The 21,743-nt window shown below is 43.0% G+C and overlaps 2 protein-coding genes across 4 annotated transcripts in view; both read right to left on the reverse strand.

Moving 5' to 3' along the window:
* The window catches only part of LOC126457001 (farnesol dehydrogenase-like), a 222,571-nt gene extending 205,170 nt beyond the window's left edge, over positions 1–17,401 (reverse strand). The window contains exons 1-2 of the mRNA XM_050092968.1: positions 17,246–17,401; positions 6,462–6,624 (exon numbers count right to left, since the gene is read on the reverse strand). Coding sequence (XP_049948925.1) covers positions 6,462–6,624; positions 17,246–17,377 — 295 coding nt within the window. The 5' untranslated portion in view covers positions 17,378–17,401. The remainder of the gene's footprint in view (positions 1–6,461; positions 6,625–17,245) is intronic.
* Positions 1–21,743, reverse strand: part of LOC126456997 (dehydrogenase/reductase SDR family member 11-like) — a 604,547-nt gene that overhangs the window by 289,561 nt on the left and 293,243 nt on the right. The window lies entirely within an intron of this gene.

A 21,743-nucleotide genomic window follows, 5' to 3' on the forward strand; every position in this document is an offset into this window, starting at 1 on the left:
GTGTAAAGGCAGAAGAGGTTGAGTTGATGAAGGGTATCAGCTAAGAGGGCACCTCTCCGACAGGGTCTGTGAGAACCACAAAGCGGATGATGCGCATTAAAGTCACTGAGTAGCAGAAATGGGGGCGGTAGCTGCCTAAGAAGCTGAAGGAATCCGCCTTGGTGACCGCGAATGATGGGACATATATGGTACAGAGGGAAAGAGTCCAGCAGGGAAGGAAAAGGCAGATTGCAACAGTTTGAAGACGGGCAGTCAGGGAGATGGGCTGACTATGAATGTCATCCCACAAGAGCAGCATGACGCCCCCATGGGATGGAATTCCGACCTCAAGGGGAGGTCAACACGAATTGGTACAAAATGTTAAAGCTCAAAGCGATAGTGAGGGCGCAATTTCCTTTTCTGAACGCAGAGTAAAAGGGAATGCTCTGATGCTAAATGGAGCTATAAATTCTATTTGTGGGACCGAAGGCCACGAACGTCCCATTGGAGGAGAGAGACGATGAGATGTAGGGCTATCACCTAGGCAGCTGCTGAGTGACAGCCTATTTAGAGTCACTACTACAGGACAGAAGCAGGAGTATCCTGCTCCATGGGGTCCACAGAAGCATCAGCTTGCTTGTGCTGTCGGCCTGTGGAGTCCAACGCTGAAAAACAGTTGGTGGTGTTCAACAGCAACAAGGGCCTACCGGGCTAATGTATCATATGGTGACATCGTCTATGATGATCTTCAGGTTAGCAAAGGAGAAGACCGTTTGCCTTCGGTTGATTTCGAGGCCTTCCGGTTAGAGGGTGACTAATGTTTGGCTGGTGGGACAGGAAATCATGGGCGTACTACTACTACTGTCCTTTCCGACATAGGTTGTGTAGCTGGTGGCTTCGCCCCTTGAGGCAAGACTGGCAGCTGTTTGCACAGCTGGACGGGGGTGGGGGGATGGCGATGCTACCTTGACACTGGGCGATTTCACAACCTCAGAGCTGAATTGGAGGTATCATGTCTGCATGGCCATGTCCTTCATAGAGCGAGGGGGTGACAAGAACAGAACTATAGAGGTCAGACAAAACGCAGAGTTTGCACCTAGCCAGTAACTTTCGAGAGACTGGGTAAGGCACTTTTTCCTTCACCCGAATCTCTAACAGCCCACCCATCAAGATACATGGGACAATACTGAGAGGCAGCGGCATGGCCGCCATTGCAGTTTATATAGCAGGGAGAAGGAGTCGGATTATCGCCCTTGTGCACATCCCTACCGAAGGTTACACATTTGGCTGGGAGTCGACAAGACGTTCTAGTGTGGTTGAAACAGTGACACTGGTAGAGGCTCATCGGGTTTGGAATGTATGGCTGGACTTTGATAATTTCATAGCTTGCTTTGATCTTTGACAGAAGCACCACTTTATCAAAGGTGAGAAAAGTGTGGGTGGGCACTAAGGAAGAATCTACCTTTTTCATTACACGATGGACGGCAATGACACATTGATCAGAGAGGGAAGGTTAGATTTCGGCCTCAGACCGTCGAGCAGCCTAGAGTAAATGACACCACGTGAAGAATTCAGAGTTATATGGGCTGCAACACGAACAGGGTAACTCTAGAGAAGCGAGACAGCAAGCAGTTGTGCTAGAGATGCAGAAGAACCTAGTATCCAAAAGCAAAATGCCATTCCATAACCGAGAGCAGGATATCACAAGACCGGCAATTGCATTAACACCCTACTGAATAACAAACGGATTTATTGTGGTGAAGGACTGACCAATTTCAGTACATGAGACCACGAAGAACCATGGTGCAGCAGAAAGTGCCTTGATCATCAACTTCATTACGTTTACGTTTTGTAGACGTTGACTGAAGCGGAGCTGGGAATTCCGTGTTACCCAGTCACCTGTTACACATCAGCCTTCAGGAGCACACAGGGAGAAATAAAGATTAACCCCAAACGCCGAAATGGAGGAACAAGAGGACATGGGAAACAAAGGAAAGGGAGTAAAAAACCAAGGTGAGACTTCGCGAATATCGAGAGGACTCACAGGACAGAAGGGGGAAAATGCTGCTAAGGCTGGGGCCCCATGGCAGCCAAGCATGAACTTGCCAAAGAGTGGCAAGCATCCTGGGGACTCTGAATTTAGCATCATTTGGCTCCAGGTTGTGTATAGCAAAAGAATGGTTTTGGCTCCATCTGCAGTTTTAGAACACAAAATGCAGGTTGGTTATTTTTAGATACTGAGGATCAAGCATAATCAAAAACAAAACGGCGTCTGGAGTAGTGTAGATGGTGGCATTAAAGGTGATACTAGAACACCTGCAGGTATCTGATACCTATAGACATGGAATCTGAGCCCAGACCTGCTAAGGCGAGGTGTGGGGTCTGATGATTGACATGTACTGTTCCCAGCATTCTCACTTCAATTTTTTTTTTAGTTGGTGGAACCAGGGACAGAGCTGCTTAAAGGCAATGAGGTGCTCCATCAATTGGTGCCACTCTTGGCATTGGAGAGCCTGACTATGTAATGGCCTCAGCGATTTCTGATGATCAAGGTAATGTCTAATATTTAGACAGGCCTCAGGAATAGTGTGATTGCTGAAAGCATGGCTGTAATTGTATTCTGGACTGCCTCATCGTTATCTCCATTCAGCAGGGAACCAAGGGCGGCAGCAGAAGTGAAAGCACCCTTGTCAAGACTCGAGAGCCTATCTGGGCAGCTGTTCAGGGGAATGATGCTGACTGAGGAAGGGACAGGAAAATCGGGAAGTGTTCACTACCACATGGTTCATCATGGACAGTACAGTTGGATGGGAGACAAGGGCTGCAAATATAAATGTCTGACCGAGAAAGTTCTGTGTGTCACACTTGAGAGGGTGGGGTGCCACCCAGTCTCAGCAGTGGCTAATTGCTCAATCCATTGCTCTGAGTGCCTGTGCCCAATCGCAATGGTCATCTATTCCCCAGCAGGTTTTCAACTCTGGCACAAACAGTGAAATCCCTGTGTGGTCAGGGACTAACGCCCTGCAGTTACTTTAAGACTCACCAAGCAATGGGATGAGTAACAGGATGCTACTTTGAGTGACCTTCCCTGGATGATTTGCAGTTCTAAAGAATTTTGAAAAGCGGTGGCAGGTCCAACCCAATAATGGGGGACCATGTGTGTATTTAATCAAAAGTTTTAGAGAATGCTGGAAGTGGAAAGTCGAGTCCCAGTAATAAACGAGGTCCCAGTAATAAACGAGGTCCCAGTAATAAACGAGGTCCAAGTAGGGTCTGGACTAAGGAAACCATGTGATGGAGAGGCAGATTAGGATAGGCACAATATAAGCTTTTAGCACACACCTGAAGTAATGTTGCGAAGGCTGGGGATCTGTGGTAGCCAAGCACATATGAAAGAGTGAGCCCAGGATAGAGTCTTGTGTTTTCTGATGAAAGCTGGTGATGCCCATGTGTTAGTTAGAAGGCCAGTTGAGGTCCTACAAACAACCTGTCTCAGTGCTAGATACACTGGACCTACACCTGAATTTATGGTGTGGGGCGCAATCTCATGACTGTAGAAGCACTCTTCGTTACCTCAGATACACTGACAAAATTTGTGCGTCAGTCTGGTATTGGACCTGTTGTGCAACCATTCATGAGAATCATTCTAGACAGCATTTTCAACAGAATCTCGCTCGCATATATACTGTGTTGCAGGGTGTCTACATGTTGCGATGGCGTGCTCGACCATCAGATCTCTCCAATCAAGCACTTATGGGACATCGGACAGCAACTCCAGCGGCATCAACAACCAACATCAACCGTCCCTGTACTGACCAAGGACAACAGGCATGGAACTCCATCCCATAGACATCCGACACCTGTACAGCAATGCACGTACGTTTGCATGCTTGCATTCAACATTCCGGGGTTTACATTAGCTGTTAATGTACCAACATTTCACATTTGCAATGTATGATCTCGCGCTTACATTAATCTGGGATCGTGCAATGTTTATCTCTAGTGTATTACCTAGACAAATTTATTCCAGAAATTTCATCACTCTACATTGTCTGTTTTGAGATTTTTCCGTCAGTGTAAATTTTATCCTTAAAATGACATGTTCCAAGGTGAGAAACTTTCACAGCTCTGTACCTCATGGAAATTCACTACCTTGTGTTATCTGTGCGAAGACTAGCAATTCCCACCCATTTAAACATGAAACCAGATAAGAATTTTTGTGTAACTTGCGATATTTGTCATGATTTATTGTGATTCAGAAATTTTTGCAACAAGCAAACCGTTGAAAGTAATTATCAGGTTGAATGTTTCAGGTGAGACATTGTACCACGAGCGATGAAATTCTTGAAACTGCCAGAACAGAATCTGAACGGTGCGAAACTATGCGAGTCAGTCTGTAGGATGGGTTACGTCAGATCCCACACATACGTTCCAGTTAGTCATGGTTTCATCTCTGCCGCCGTTCCATATCTTTTCTTCATCTGTCCGTTGGTTAGGCCCTGACACTGTAGCTGTCCAGACTGTCTAAGACCAAGTTATTCGTGCTTGCCTTGGCAAGTGTTTCAAACTCACCTGGTTTAGCGTCTTTCGCAGCTAACACTTTCACATTCGTCCCTAGCAATATGATATTTCTTAACTTCCTCTTATCTGGCTTGGTGTGATTGAGTGTCCTGGCGTGCAGGCTATGTAGGTAACGAGTCAAACTTCACTGGTAGGATCCTGTTTTGCCAGGTCCAGAAAAGATCTGACAGTAGCGGGTTAACACCCAAGTCGACCAATGTAGAACGAAGACTTATCACTTCCACAAAACCTGTATCGTTACAGTTATTAAAAATAAAAATGACCCTGTGCCACTACCATGCAGGCAGCCCTACATGCGTCAGACCAATGCGGCCTGTTAGATTCGCACAGCACTACATCGCAAACACTAACAGCTTTCAATAAGCTGATACAGGAACACTAGATACACATCTCAGTGTTACCAACTTTACTATACCATGTTCTCACTCAGCCGACAGAAGTATTCAGGTTTTCAGGGTATTTAATGAAACTATCAAAGGACGACGGGCCTTCAGTAAGCAGCACAACTCTTTCTCGGCCAGTTTCTGTTGAAAATATGCCTAATTTGTTGTGAGACAGCGTGTAATATTGCTGCTTCAGCCCGCGTTTCATGAAGTTCATACAGGTGGCGTCGCTATGCGTTGCCTTCAAAACCATCTGTAACGGAGGTGCGTTCCAGGCAGAGAGCTGTCACGACGTATCGTACGGCGGAAAACCAGAGCATCGCAAATATTCATACCCGCCTGCAAAATGTCTACGGAGAGCAGGCAGTGAAGAAATGCACTGTCTTTGGACGAGGCGTCTCTATCTCAAGGTCGCGCAAACCTGTCCTATCTCCTGCGTGCCGGCCGACCTCACCCAGCTTTGACTCCTGTGTTGGAAGGTGCGGACACATTCGAATTGATCGACGAACCTCTAACACCTCTCTGCACAGACGTCTGTTAGTGATGACAATCATCCACCAGTTGGGACAATAGTGTTCCTAGCCGCCGAACAGGAGATCATGAAGAGCAATGAATGATCATTGAACCGAGCTGCTTGCGCGTTACGCGACTGACAGCTTCAACGAATATCGTCGCAGGCGATGAAACGTGGGTTTATCGCTTCGGACTGGAAACAGAACGGCAATTAAGTGGCGCCGCATCAACCCTTCCCTGAAGCAAAAGATCAAAACCACACAGCCTCTGCTGGTAAAGTTATGGCGAAGATCTAGGACCGACTATTGTATTTCATGTCCCTCACGGTGAAACCATTAACTTTAATGTATTGTGCTACCCTTAAGAAATTTAAGACACGATTTCAGCGTGTTCGTAGCCCCAAAAATGCAAACTTCTCCATGAAAACGCTAGGGACCCGACAGCAGCTCTCAAAACTTCAGTGGACTCTTCTTGCTCATCCACCCTGAATACCGGTTCTCTCACCTTCTGAATTCCGACTTTGTCCTAATGAAAGATGCACTCCGCGGGAAGCAGCACATGGAAGATGAGATTACTGATGCAGCAAGATGTTGGCCCCGAAATCTACCAGTTCAGTGCTACCAAGCGTGTATACAGTTCTTCCCACTGGAGTAGCCTACGGCCGTCGCACTGAACGGAGATTATATTGAAAAATAGGGTTTTGTAGTCAAAGAGTGGGGACTAGTGTGCTGTATTGGAATCCTGAAAACCAAACTGCTTTCACAAAAAGAAAGGTGAATCATTACTTACTGAACGGATCTTTTTCAGGCAATGTCCGTAGATCGTTAGAAAAGATCACATGCAGACGAAATAACGACGCCACTATTAGATATTGTCCTCTCAATTTTAGGTCATGGCTCTTGACCACTACCTCTTATCTTTGGCCAGTAAAAAATTCAGTCACAAAACACTCAGGAATGGCACCACTATTGTATCAACGCTGCCTAACGAGAATTGTTTACTCACATGTCAGCTCGCTCTCTTCAATGATACCAGCGTTATTGACCAAGACATCAACACCCGACAAGTTATCCTTTATCCACTTGAAGGCTGCGAGAATGCTTTCTTCATCGCTGACGTCCCCTTTGATTGCGTGCAGCTTTCCTGGGGCATCTGGCAACTCCAACGCCTACGTACATAAAGAATACATCGAATAATCATTAATGGACAGTGAGATTTTTATAAATTTAGTGTCAGTTGACAAATTACGATATACTATGGATTAAATATGATATTCAACATAGGGGTAGATCTCGAGCTTTGCTATAACCTCGTCCTGATATTTGTTTTGTTGTAATTTGTGTGTAATTTGTGCCCTTATGTAACTGCAAATTATATCATGGTAAGACACACACTTCGAGGAGATATAACGTCAAAGACATGGCCTAACGCTTCGCGGCACGTACATGGACGCACAACTACAAATGAATACCTGGGCAACGCCAGGTTTCCATGTTAGTACCGGAAGTTACACTAACATATTCCAATTTCTGTATTAGGTAATTCAGAGTTCCTGTATTCATCTTGCAGTTTGTTATAAGAAAATGTTTTACGTAAGGAATGAATAATATATATGGTTTTTTTCCAAAATCAGAAATGGTTGAACGAAACAAGTGTTCACGTGTCAATGAGACACTAAATATGGGGAGCAGTGAAGTTAGACCTCGGTATATCTTGCGTACTAGTATTTCGTCAAAAATCAAATTTAGGTGTGGGTATGGAGAGGGCTGGGCAATAACATCAACGCAAATTTCCACTGCAGCTGTATTTAGTGCCATACAGTAGTGAACACTAGAACAGCGGAAGTTGTCAATATGACAGTCACTTCTTTTCTTCATCGTCATATACAATTTACTTCGTTAATGAAATCTTATGGCCGTTCCTAATTTTTCCTCCTCTCTGCAGTGACGCATTAAGATTTGCAAAATATTTTTATCGTCTTACATTTCATTCGATATACCCAGAATGGCGGAAGGTGGCAGCTTCATCTCAGTTTCTCTTTTGAATAGATTATCCAGTAACGAAGCGGCAACAATGAGCGGTCAGCAGTTCTGCTTATTGTTGCAACTTAGCGCGTGTAAGGCCCAATCTAACATTTCATGTTATATCACTCAGGTAAACATATACCGTCTGCGAGGACGTTCTGCTGTGTTTCATCTCAGGTAATTGCGGAGCTGAATTGGAAATTAACTTCACTGGTGATGATTATGGACCTGAGAAATGAAGACATTGTGAACGATTGTGAGCGATTACCTGAAGGGAATTCATATGCTGATCTACGTTAATCATCACTTTCCTCACAGCAGGCAGCCTCTACGAAGATGCTTGCTAGGGATGGAACCGTTTGGGAGATTGCCAGCTTCCCATCTTCTGGAAGGAGGTCGGCTGGGAACGTTGTGAACGAGAGAGGTGGTCCCACTGTTTACGCTTGCCAAGGAGTAGAATACTGCCACCAGTGCCTTCAGTCTTATTTTGACTAAGCCATACTACATCATTAAGAGATACAGGGAATCAAATGCTAGAAAAACTGACTGGACTCATTAAGGAACTGGGAAAAAAACATGTATGCTCAGGGGTGTCATTTGTAGAGAAGTTATGTCTGGATTTCTGGTCGCACTCTCGGGGGAGGGGGGGGGGGGCTAATTTTATCCAAGGACATTACGCCAAGGGACTGATTACAGGAGCTTCAAGATTTCTTCGTTTCGATGAAAAATCAGAGCTGAACGTATGGTAGCCAACAAATTCGCTCTTATCTGAAATTTGGGGAAGTTCATTGAAAACAGTATTCGTTCTTTCCGCCCAGGAGAAGATTTAACGGTTGACGGGCAACTATTACCAAGCAAAACAGTTATTCACTCAGTTCATTCCTAACAAACATTTCCAATTCTGGTTGACTGTCGATTTAACGACAAAATATGTCTAACGCTTTCCCATACCTCGGCAAAGAGAACACGCAAAGAAGCAACCACTTTGAGAGTACATCGTTCTGCGGCTCATGGAGCCATTTGTACGCCAAGGAAGAATGTGATGGCAGACAACTTCTTTACCTCTCTTCAGACTTAAAAAAGAAAACATTACTTGATACGATCCGTGAAATCTCCGCTTAAGTAAGGAAGTCCAATGTTTAAATACAGTACGGCACCATCCTGCATCATAGTGGCAACAAAGACTGCACGATGACTTTATACCACGGAAAGAAGAATAAGAACGTCTTTCGCCTGCCGGCACTGCATGCTGAAGCAGCAGTAAGCAAGGAAGAAAATAAACCTCAAATCATAACATTTTACAACGCAACTGAGTATAGGGTTGACTGGTTTCATCAAATGACCCGTATATATACTACGAAGTTTGTTTATCTTCAACATCTTTGACATGGCGGAAGTAACTGATGGTAACAACATAGTAACAAGAAAATCGAAAGGAAGTAGTTTATACTTCTGTCTAACGAACTCTAGGAACGGAAGAGCAAGAACATAAGGCCAAGGACGAGGATACTGGACAGAAATCACCTAAGAAACGGAGGAAGTGGCAGATTATCTCCTGCGAAGGCAACGAGACCAGTGAAAACTGAAGTGCCACAAAGGTGGAGGGGGGAAAAATGTGCGCATAAAACAAATCACCTGTGCTAAGTGCATCTAACAGATTCCAATGATTTGAGTGGAAAGTAATATAAAGACGTGCGTAGAACACGTACGAGAGTAATATGGACTAAAATACGAAATGTGTCTAGGAGGTTGTACGGATAGTTAAAAATGAAAATTCACATTTTAGGATACTTGTTAGCATTAGCAACAATGAATTTGTAAGATACTTTGTTGCTGAAATAATTATCAGTTATTGTATTTATTATGATTACTTGAAAAGGTAAGGATTGTCCAAAACTAGAAATACTTGTTTCAGTCAAATACGAAAATATTTTATGTAGGGTCAAAATGACTTTTCCGCCGTTTTAGGCATGTGAAACGCCGTCGTTCTAGCGTTAAGAAGAAAATTTAAGATTGTGTGATAAATTGTGTTAAATATTTGACGTGTTACGACGCTATACTTTGAGAAAAAAATATTTTCCCGTTGTCACCCACGGTCGTTTAGCGCAAATTTTTCATTCGGCAAGAGTTTAAAAATTCCTGAACAGTTGTCGAATACAAGGAAATGCTAGTTTTCCAGCAATCTGAAGAACCAAACACGTTGCTAAACTTTTCGTTTAAACAGTTCTTGACTGTTACATAATTTCACTCAAAATTATGTTTCGTACTGATAAAACTATGTATAGGTAGATAAAGATTAATTTTTCAACGCATAATTCTCAAAATTATTTGTTGTTAAAGGTAATATGAAAAACAGTGAACTTACTGAAAAACATAACATTACTTAACGCTTGTCAATTTGTTAACTGAATTTTTCCCATTTACATAGCTATGAGAGCTATGTAAAGTTTCTGTACAAAGCCTTTAGCGTTGAAAGGGATATCCTTAAAAACCTAGTTATGGAGAAAGTAAGGACGGAGTGACAAGGCGAGGGCAGACCCTGTGACCCACAAATACGACCAGTTTCGACATACTAGTAGGGGGAATGGGGCAGTAAATTCAGTCTTGTTTGTTTACGTCATCACAATTCCGTTTACGAAAAGAAATGAATTGTAAGGTCATGACTTTGGATCTGTTTTGGATTAGTTTGAATCCTTAGGAAATTTGTACATCTCACTTCTGTAATCATGCTTACGCAGGAATCTAATCATATGCATATATACCTCAGACAGCCGGTAATTAGGTCGACGAGCAAGTGGCGTAACGGGCTGCTTTCAAATCAGCCATCTTCTGTGATCTTACACTGGAGTTGCACTTTTTTGCAATATTTTTACTCTTTGGCAAGACAGATGTGTAGTTTATATATTGTTATCGTAAAGAAACTTCACGAATGTGTATTTTGTGGAAGGAAATACTTTCATACGAGTCCCTTTAAGCCCACTGGTCTAACAACTTTACCCTTTTTTAAGGAAAGTCGAAATCTTTCTCAGCAAGTGGCATTCTGGTAACGTAGCACTGGTGCAATTCGAAACTCTCATAGCAATCGCATACAGTCTGTATGTATCAAGTTTCTGCAGTAAGGACACCTGTTGATAGCTAAGCCCTGTAATATCTCTGAACAAAAATAATCTGAGCCACACTACCTGTGCTCTTAAGAGCTCATACGTACATTGGTAAAGTCTTACGACATATCGCATGCACATATCTTCAATTTTATATCGTTTCTAGCAGTCATTGCTTAACATCCCTCTGCTTAGCGTTTTTGGTCACTCAGGTTCACATGCACAAGAATGAGTATGCAGAACGCAAAATTGCGGTGCGAAACCATGCGCGTGGAAGTTTATTGATTAGAACGCAGGCCTTGTAACATTCGTCCAGACGTTCCGTATTTTATGGCATCGTTCCTTATTTGGCTTGCATCCCGTTGTCCGACAAAATACATAGGGGAAGCATATTGTCCCGTTTTTCGTTAACGGTCCGATAAATTTCGAAGATACTGTTTTTAAGTAACTTTTAGCATAAGCAAATTGGGAACGAATGTGATCATGTACAAATAATGAAAAAATAAACGACGTTATACGATTTTAAATCCTTTGTCTGGTAGTTTTAATGCTTTAACATGGCTAGCAGTTTGTCTCTTCCACTTTCTTTTTACATTTCCTATTGCTTCAGTTCGCTAGGTTTAGGAGTGTGGTTTTAGACGGTTAGCGAGATGATAAATCACTTGATACGATATATTGCCAACTTTTCAGAGATATGGCAAAATGAATGTATTTACTAATGAAATCAAAGTTGAATTCCCATATCTGAAACAATAACAGAAAGCAAGAAGTTATTTTATACCATCAAGCAGGCTAGGTGTTTCACCCAAAACGTCACGAACTGTCTTGTTCCGAAACGTGCGAATAGTGATATGATCAAGTAAAGCGTCTTGCTGTTGAGGAAAGTTCGTTAGCTTTCCACGCAACGAGACAATCATTCTCTCAGATCAATGGACTGCACTGCTACAACCATAAGGAAGCTGTTTGAGAAGAAATTTACCTATTTAAGAACTTTTTGGTGAAGTTAACCATGTTAAAAATGAATGTAAAGTGAAGAACCATTACTAAGGAATTGTTAAGTTTGTTGGTTAGAAATAGTCTAGCATTTCCAACTGTGTTGCGTCTCAGGATATCTGCTGCAAAAATTTGAAACTCATGACTGCGTTTGTGATAACTAGTTGCCACCAATGCTGCTGCACAAAGTATGTTGTCTATCACAAATGCGTTCTGGAGTGATGAAAAGAATAGGTGCAGTGTGGAAACGGTTAAGGAAATACTTATAAACTCATTTTCAAGATACTTTATGAATTTATTTTTATAAAATTCTATTTGAAAATATTAAACTGCTGAATGCATACTTTTTCTATAAAATACGAAAAATATCAGAAACTACCAAGCGTGAAACTTCCGTGGCAGTTGAGTGAAAAATAAGTAACCGATGCAAATAATTTATGTCTAACTTAGTTAAAGACCTCGTTATATTTATACTTCAGACACGTCCGAAAGAACAGACAATTTATGACCTGCAGCAGTCTAGAACGAAATTAGAATTAATACCTTCAGCTGCTAACAGACATTGATATATATCAACGGGGACAGGTGAATTGTGTGCCCCGACCAGGACTAACCCAGGATCTCCTGCTTACATGGCAGACGCTCTATCCATCTGAGCCATGAGGGCACAGAGGATAGGGCAACTGCAGGGACTGTCTCGCGCACGCCTCCCGCAATACCCACATTCTCACCTTGGATGTCCACACACTACATTCGTTGTGTCCCACCCCAACACACTCGTGGGAGACATTCTTACTAAGTCCCGTAAGAGTTCGGGGAATGTGTGTGTGCATCCGTACAGAAGGTCATGGCCGGTATTGTCAGAACTATATATTCGGACTTGTCCGAAAGGACACCATATCCATATAAGTATATAGTTCTGGCAACACCGGCCATGACCTGTGCGGATGCACACATTCCCCGAACTCTTACGGGACTTGGTAAGAATGTCTTCCACGAGTAATGAGTGTGTTGGGGTGGGACACTACGAATGTGTCTGGACATACAAGGTGAGCATGTGGGTCTCGCAGAAGGCGTGCGCGAGATAGTCCCTGCAGTCGTGCTATCCTCTGTGCCCTCGGTGGCTCGGATGCCAGCACGGTAGCGCAGCGTGTTCGGCCAGAGAGCCGGTTGGCCTCTGTAATAAGAAACAGTGGAAGGATCAACGAAATGAACTTAACGCATGTCATGCCGTCCGCAACGACCAAACAACGATCAACAACGAACAAAATGAAAAAATGCAAAAAAAATGGACAGAGCGTCTGCCATGTAAGGAGATCCTTGGTTCGAGTCCCGGACGGCGGGGGGCACATTTTCTCCTGTCCCCGTTGATATATATCGATCGGGGTCGACAGAAGCGTCCGATCCCACGCATCGGCTTTGACCCGTGACGTAAGGCTGTTGTGTGTGACATGACGGCGCGGAGTTTGGTTTGAGTGTGGCTGTCTCCAGTTCTGTTTTATTTTATTTACTTTTCTGATCTGTTCGTTCTATCTCTTGAGATTTTTTTAAAATTTAAAAACACTTATTACTTATTTTAATTATGTTTCCTCGAATTTCTGTTTTAGTTTATTATATTTATCTTTCTGATCTGTTCGTTCTATCCCGTGAGATTTTTTTTAAAAAAAGACAAAAAACACTAATCAGCTACTGAAGCATCTTTATCTTCTATGGGTTGCAGGGGTTACGACCCCTGGGGAGGTGGGTGGGTATTCATGCATGGCTGTCTTCACTTACACGTTGTAGCTACGCAAGGCGTCTAAATTTGTTTATATTTAGTTTGCCCGCCACCCAGAACACCCCATTTCCCGCGCTTGTCCTGTTAGTGTCATTAGGCTTCTTGTGGAAAGTGTGTGTGTTTTTGTTTCCGCCATATTTGTGACGTCATGGGTCAAAGCAGACGGGTGGGATCGGACGCTTCCGTATTTCCTATCGATCGGCATTTATACTCCGCAAGCCACCCAACGGTGTGTGGCGGAGGGCACTTTACGTGCATCGTAGCATAAACAATTTTAACACCAATCTGCTACGAATTATACTGTACAGAACTAACGAAAGTTTCTAGAAAATGTTTCTTCACTTCAATATCTAATCCGTGTCCCATATTTTGCTTTTGTAACTGGTCACCTACGTTAGCAGAACAGGTTTCCTCCTGAAGTTTATGTTCAACACACCGACAACTCCACATCTCGTGCTTAGGGCTCAGCGTCGCTAGCCCTTCATCGCAGGATCTCTGGATCTATTCCCGCCCGGTTCGGAGTTTCCTTCTGCCGGAGATTGGGCATTTTCATTGTCCTCAGCATTTTCATCTCAGCTTCACCGACGCACACGTCCCAGAAATGGGCGTCGAACAGGAAGACTTACCAGACATCCGCCCGGCCCCAGACGTTGTCTGCCGGCCGGTAATGCCGTACCATCACTCCATTTCAACGAACCGAAACCATAGTTAGATTTCTCACAAGCTTAGGCTTCAGAGCTGTCGTATTAATAAAATGTCCTGGTTTGACCATTCTAACTATTCCAGTCTGTGCCGCATTCGTAGGGGTGGAAATCTGAACATCAAGGAGATTGGATGCTGTAGCTGGCTTTCTAATTTGTCTATTTTAACTACTCTAACTGAAGACAGGCGAAAGCCTGATACGCGTAATAACCTATATAAAAAAATAGTGACTGGTTGCTGTACTGATTAAAATATACACAGCCACTAAGCTCTACAGCTAGTAAAATAGATAAATTATTGTGATTTCACCTCTCTTTAACCAGAAATTACTTCATAACAATAACCCTTTTTCGAAAAAAAAAAAAAAAACTGGAGTTAACGAAGCTATTTCATAAGAATTCCTTTCAAGTGGTCCCTGACTTTACTCTGTTCATTGGAAATTTAACACGGAAATAAACACTACGCCATGTTCATCATTTTTCCTCTAGTTAACACCAGAGTACAGCAGCGTGCTATCATCACAGTTGTTGCGCGGCGTCGCTACTCGCACATCGCCTTACGGGATTCTGCATATAACTTTAAACTGCACAACACACCCCTCCTCGCTACGATGTCCGTACTAGGTGAGGTACAGGGCGTAGATCCAGTAGCCCATTTCTAGAAGCTACTTCTGAAACTTCTTTGACGAGGAAACCCCCAGGAAGTGTATTTCCGCAAGCTAATGGAAGCAGTTTCAAGCATCTTGCGGCAAATATTTGCCACTTATTGGAAGTGTCAGACCTGCAGAACCTTATTCAATACCGGCACGGAAAGGTCGTCTAGAAGGAGAAAGCAAAGACAGATGGTCCGAAACAGATGTACCATTGGAATCAGACATAATTGGTTACCGACAGCCAAGAATGTGCGATTACTTTGTATGACCAGGAAAGGAAGTAAACCGACAGTAAAGAAGTCATTAAATTTTAACTTTTTAATGTTAGCATTAATATTTTTAACAAAAGCAGTAAATACTGTTTCCCAAAAACTAATTCAAAAGCGATCTCCATGTGAAAGCTTACCGCAATTTTTGTGACCTATATCCGAATATTTTGTAGTACAAGGTATCGTTTGACGTTCGAAATTTGCACGCGTTCTCATTGTTTTTAATCTGAAAAAAGTGCTTTGATTTTGTGTAATTGCTTGATAAATATTTATGCCTATCCATTTCTTACACAGGTATTTGTATTTTCTTAACTTTTGTCACAACTTCTCTTCAATAATAATGCAACAATGGCGCCTGCTTTCGTTTTTAAACACGACGCTGAAGTTCCATTTGCCTATCTCGTGTTAGGACTTACGTAAAAACACGCCAGTACTTTTAGCGAGTTCCTAAAACTAAAGTAACCAAGCGACTTGCATAAACAAACTTGAGCAAGTTTTTAGTCTAAGCACATCATTACTTACGGATGACACTTGCTAATGGACAAGCCTTTAGGCTACAGCTGCAGCATGAACTTATCGCAACAGCCGAATGAGGTAAGGTCAAATTTCCGTGTATGTTATGCTTAAAAAAGCATGTACAGAATGCAAACGCTACAATTTCAAATTCCACCGAATTTTTAACATATATACGAAAAAACAGTGCATGCTAAGCGCATTCTATTTCTTGCTGCTTTTCATGGTTTTCCGAGTCCATATTTCCCTACATGAAACGAAGTAGCCTCACGCAGTATCACAGCACCTACGTATGACAAAACACCTCAATAGCACCAATGACGGGACACAAAGCGATTATCCAATGAATCTGAAACACGAACTGTAGCAATTGAACATTCAACATGGTGACCGGCAAAACTAATGTCTTTCAATAGTTTCGCGTGTCTCACTGTATCATGCATATTGTAGTAACAAAGTAAGTAGTGCCTATTTCCAGTAACAACTCTGCGCCCGACCACGCAGTTGCAGATAATACACCAAACTGCAGAGGATACGAGACAACCAACACAGTCTATGAACGCTGCTCTGTTTTTTGGCGCTAATAATTTTATCTATATACAAAGATGTAGTCACGACGCGAATCTTTAATGGTCAGTATCATTTTGAACGGCAGGAGCACTGTTTTGGACGAAGCAAGCAAAATGACTTTGGGAAGGAAGAATTTATGGGTGTGTCAGTATGCACGTTAACGTGAAATACCTGGTGGTAATGCACCTCAATTGCAGTCCCAGCTTTGGCGTTAGTCCAAAAATTTCTGCATACGTCTCTTACCGCCTTTTCACTGGCTTCTCATTTGATCGGGGAGGAAATTTAAAACCATTCGCCAAGACCAATATAACCTGAAGAACGTCTAGCATTTACACATTGATTATTAGCAGCTGGAGAAAGTAACGCGAGTGACCGTTTCGCACTTCAGTAGCTGCTACACAGTGTACCATATTTTCTGATGCCTCCAGTTTCATGCGAAGCACTTTAAGGATTTTATTAAAATATGTATAAAATCAAGCAATGAAACAGGATTACTGAAATGTGAGATGTGTACGACCTATCACATAGGCTATGTTTTAGAATTAGCTATATAGTTTGATGCCTGATAAATGTCTTAAGCACGCCACGCTATCAAATTTCTAACACTAACCCATGAAACCTGTAATTACAGACACCATGAACGTATACAACGAGAGTGAACAGGCCTTTAATTTTAAGCAGCACTCTAGATAGATATTCGGAATTTACTTTCAAGGAGATTTGTTTTTCTTTTTTCTTTTTAATTCCATTACCGAACGATTGCAAGCAGCTAATTTAACGTCCGTCTCCCGTTTCCACTAGGACCTTTGAGTGCTGTGGATCTTTTTGAGCTCAGATGCACGTATATATAGCTCAATGCAACGTTCTCTTCAGACAATTCCATCGCTCATGCGACTCATGTTAACGAAGGTAGACAAGATAGACGAAAGAGTTCTGTAGAGCTAAAGCTGGAACAGATTGTTCCCGAAATTCCTTTGATGGTTTGCTGAAAAGCCAACAAGCACCGGAACACGAGCTAATGCGAACCGAGCACGAACAAATGCAGTTTTCTCACTACCGCGTAGCGTCTATATCAGTGTTCTCGACCCTTCTGCACGTTCGTTGTGTGTTCACATAAGTGTAAAGAATGCTTAATCGAGCTGCCTCAGCGCGGCCGGCGACACACAGTGAAACGGGATGGGCTCTGACCTTGACCCTGTCGACCCTCCGCGCCAAGCCAACGACAGTGAGTCCCTGCCTGAGCAGCTCCTGCGTGATGGCGGCTCCTATGCCGCAGCTGGCCCCCGTCACCAGCGCAACGCGATCCGCGTATCTCTGCATGCTCGGACACCACAGCAAGCACGAAAACTGAACACTCACTGCTCCTGCCCACAGACTATACTGCCGGAGTGTGCGGCGGCGGCTACGTTTAAGGCCACAGGCTGTCGCTCTGAGCGCCACCTATATGCATACTTGTCAACAGGCGGCTGGCTTAAGGCCCCAACACACACACCAACCGACCGACCGACCGAAAAACTGGACGTGTGTAGGCTTTTTGGCCGACCGACCGGCGAACGTTCGTCGTCGCAATGTCAGGCTTCCAGCCCGACAGCCGACCCCCCTTCCACTCCTCGCAACAAATTGTGCCGTTTGTAGGGCAGTCGTGCCAGCCGCTCGACAGAAGTTCGTCTTTTGTCACTGTGGCAATGTAATCACTGAGTCAAGTCGGTAGGAACGTGCACACGAAATTAGTCAGTCGGTCGTTTGGTGCGTTTTTAGGGTTCTTTATTACATTAAATTTCTCTGACAAAGTTTATTTGTCAGATATATTTGATGTAATGTAATAGGGAACTTCTCTTCCCACGTCCCACCCGGTCTCCATATCTCCACCCTCCTTACCCTCTCCCAAGATGGCTTCCGCCAGCTCCCCCTCCCTGATGATGCCCTCCTCCCCTCCATCTACCCTTCCTACAAACTTTGATCCTCCCGCCCTCTTCCTGTGTTTGCTCCTTTGGGCACCCTCCCTCCCTTCTCTCCCCCTTCCCTCCCTCCTCCATTTCTCCCTACTCCTCCCCCAGGCTTCCCCTCCCCTGTCCCTCTACTTCTCCTCCCATCTCCTCAGCCATTGGCATCTTTGCTCTCCCCTCTCCCCCCCCCCCTTCCCTTCTTCCCCTCTTGGCAGGTCCCCGCACTCACACACGCTACGTGGACATTCGCGCGCCGGGGATCATCGCCATTAGTGTCTCATGTATGCCGTCGTGTTTAGTGTTCACCGTCACACTCCATCATTCACCAGTGCCATCGACATCTTCAGTGTTTGTGCGTCGTGTCAACAGTTTGTAGTGTGGATTGTCATCGAGTGTGAACGGCTTCATCTTTTTTATGTTCATGTGTCTATTGTTTTTTCCCCGCCGTTTTGTTCCAACTCATGTGTCTTCTCTGTTTTACCGTTGTAATATCTTTGGCTGAAGAGCGGCGTATTGTGCTGCTGCCAGCCTACCTGTTTTTATACGGGTATTAAAATCACAGTAAAGAAAAAAAAGGAACTTCTCTCAAATGTTGCCTTTGATCAAACTTATTTTTTGAAATGTAGCTCCTTAAGGGGCCTACAGACGTACAAATTTATCAGCCGACCAACCGACTAATTTCGTGCCAGACTGGACACGTCCCGACTGACTGCACTCAGCGATTACGGCGCCGCCCTGTTCCTATCACTGGTTGTGATTTGTTCATCTTACATCTATTGAGGGCGTGTTCTACGAGATCCTGCTTGGTGTTACACGGACACAGAAGTTTTGATTTGCTTTGGCCTTTTTACAACTAACAAGGCCAAAGAAAGTTGAGAGAAATGGTCAAAACAAAGAAAGACATTCATCCACACTCTCTGTTACTTAAGAAACTGGCAGCTGATTATTTTCGGAATTACTTAAGAATGACTATAAAATATTCTTTTCGGATGTGTCCAACTTCCTCAAACCAAATTTGACGAAAAACATATAGTCATAAGAGAAGCTGTTAGTTTAGAGGAGGGACGTTAGCTACATTATGATTTCCAATCACTGGATAAAGTTACGAGGACCCCAAATTTAGTGTAGTTGTATCCCCACAATTATTTTCTAAAACGGTTCCTGAGACCTGCAAGATGATTTATAGTTGCATGAGGAAATACACAACAGTAAAGCAAACCAAATCAAACATATTACGTTCCTGTAAACTTCATGAACTTATTTACGTACGCAGCATAAATGTGTGTGTGAATTCCTAAGGAACCAAACTGCTGGGGTCATCGGTCCCTAGACTTACACACTACCTTAACTAACTTAAAGCAACTTATGCTAAGGACAACACACACACACACGCCCGTCTACTGTAGTTTTTTTCTTTCGATTGATAGAATCAGAATACTTCATCAACCTTTGCTAAGTGCAGAGTACTTGGATTCTCTTTATTTTCCTAAGCTTCGTCATATATGCGCTTGTTGTTGGCGTAATTGAGATTATTTGAGTCGCTGAAACTGGGTCACGCCGGAGCAGGGTGTCTGGCTATCATTTCAGTGGTGTTCGGATTGTGTCCAGACTGTAGATGAGTGTCTGACGTGATCTCAGCCGTTAAGCTTGGTAACGTAGGGACACCCCTTCGTTGAGTGTCTTGCGAAAGCCCATCGTCACAGAACGCATCGGTTCAATAGATGTTTGATGCTGTTTGAAGCGTAGAATCGTTCGAAATCCGTTCGCATGAATTGGGGTCCGTTACCTGGCAATCCTTTTGGGAATCCAAGACTGAAGAAAAATCAAGACACATTTATGGAATTTGTCGGCATGTAAAAAGAGTTTGACAATGTGAAATGGTTTAAGATCTACGAAATTCTGAGAAAAATAGGGTAACTTACAGGGAAAGACGGGTAATGTGCAATATGCACAAGAACCAAGTGGGAACGATAAGAGTGGAAGACCTAGAAAGAAGTGCTCGGATTTAAAAGGGTGTGAGGCATGAATGTAGTCTTTCGCTCGTACTGTTCAATATATACACCAAAGAAGCAATGACGGAAATAAAGGAAAGGTTTAAGAGTGGTAATAAAATCATAGGTAAACGGATAACAATGAAAAGATTCGCCAATGACTTTGCTATCCTCGGCGAAAGTGAAGAAGAATTACAGGATCCGTTGAGCGAAATGAAAAGCCTTATGAGTGCAGAATATGGATTGAGAAAAAAAAAACAAAGAAATACGAAAGTAGCGAGGAGTAGGAGAAATGAGAGCAGCGAGAATCTTAACATTAGCGTTGGTGATCACAGAGTACTAGGGCTGTTGAATAAAGAACGATCATAGTTTTTTTAATGGTCATAATTTCTCGCCCTAAAATTTAATCTTACGATATTCTGTAAGCTTAATGTGCAACAAACGCGCCGCGTGGAGTGGCCGCGAGGTTAGAGGCGCCATGTCACTGACCGCGCGGCCCCTCCCGCCGGAGGTTCGAGTCCTCCCTCGGGCATGGGTGTGTGTGTTGTTCTTAGCATAGGTTAGTTAAAGTAGTGTTTAAGACTAGGGACCGATGACCTCAGCAGTCTGGTCCCTTACAAAGTCACACACATTTGAACATTTTGCAACAAACACGCCGTAATAGTTTCATTGTTGGGACTCCTGGTTCCCGCCTGTGAGAGGCAAGCAAGGTCAGATATTTTCAGTATCACCTAGAGATGGGCAAACTAAAACACGTAACTGTTTCGAAACTAATGAAACAGTACGATGTAATGTTTCGATACACTGTTTCGAAACAGTGAAACAGTTTGTGTTTTGTAATCTAATAAATCTACACATTTTATCATCTTGAATGTCTACTGTATAAGTATGTCCACATAAACATAAATGAGGTGCGAGAGCGCTAATCATATCGTAGAAAGTATGAAACTATCACTTAGGCGTCTTGGCAGTTTCGTATTTCCTTCAGCAAATGCGCTGCTTTCGTGTCGTGTGACTTTCATACTTTTCAATTGGCTGAGGACAGCCATAGCTGAAGACAGAAGAACCACCACGAACGGAACTAGAGGTGGGAGCAAACTGCAGAAACAACGGATATGCTACTGGGATTCCCACATTCCATTAGTATGGCTAATATACCTATCCTACTAATTTCCATGCACACAAAGGGAATCATTGTGGATAATAGACACAGTGACTATAGACTCACAAATAACATCAAATAATTCGAATAAATAACAAAATATAACAGAAAAAAATTTTTGTGCTTCAAGGTGTTTCGAACCGTTACTATAAATTTACGATGCTTCCCGTTCACCATTACACTATCAGTGATATGTCAAACAGATTCCTCGCTGTTGTGCGCCCTAAAACACTAATAATCATCATAATCATCATCAAACAGATTGCTTGCAATTATACCTACATCAAATTTATGTACACGTCTAATAACTGTCACTCTACGTCTTTTTTTATTTAAAATGTTGTAGTCTTACTTGCGTTTCTTAATATGATTTCTGTACATGACCAGAGAAGCGTATGTTATAAAAAAAGTGTAATTTAACTGAATGATTTCCACATATTTATTATTTTGAATGTGAATAGTATGCATTGTTTTGTTGTTTGGTTAATGTTTATAAAGCAGATGTTACGCCATTTCGGAATAGAACAGTCAGCTAGAAACGAAGCTTTATTTTCGGATATCTTAAGCTTCACGCTATTGCTTGTCAA

The sequence above is a fragment of the Schistocerca serialis genome, chromosome 2, assembly GCF_023864345.2.
Source record: "Schistocerca serialis cubense isolate TAMUIC-IGC-003099 chromosome 2, iqSchSeri2.2, whole genome shotgun sequence".
Classification (NCBI taxonomy): domain Eukaryota; kingdom Metazoa; phylum Arthropoda; class Insecta; order Orthoptera; family Acrididae; genus Schistocerca; species Schistocerca serialis.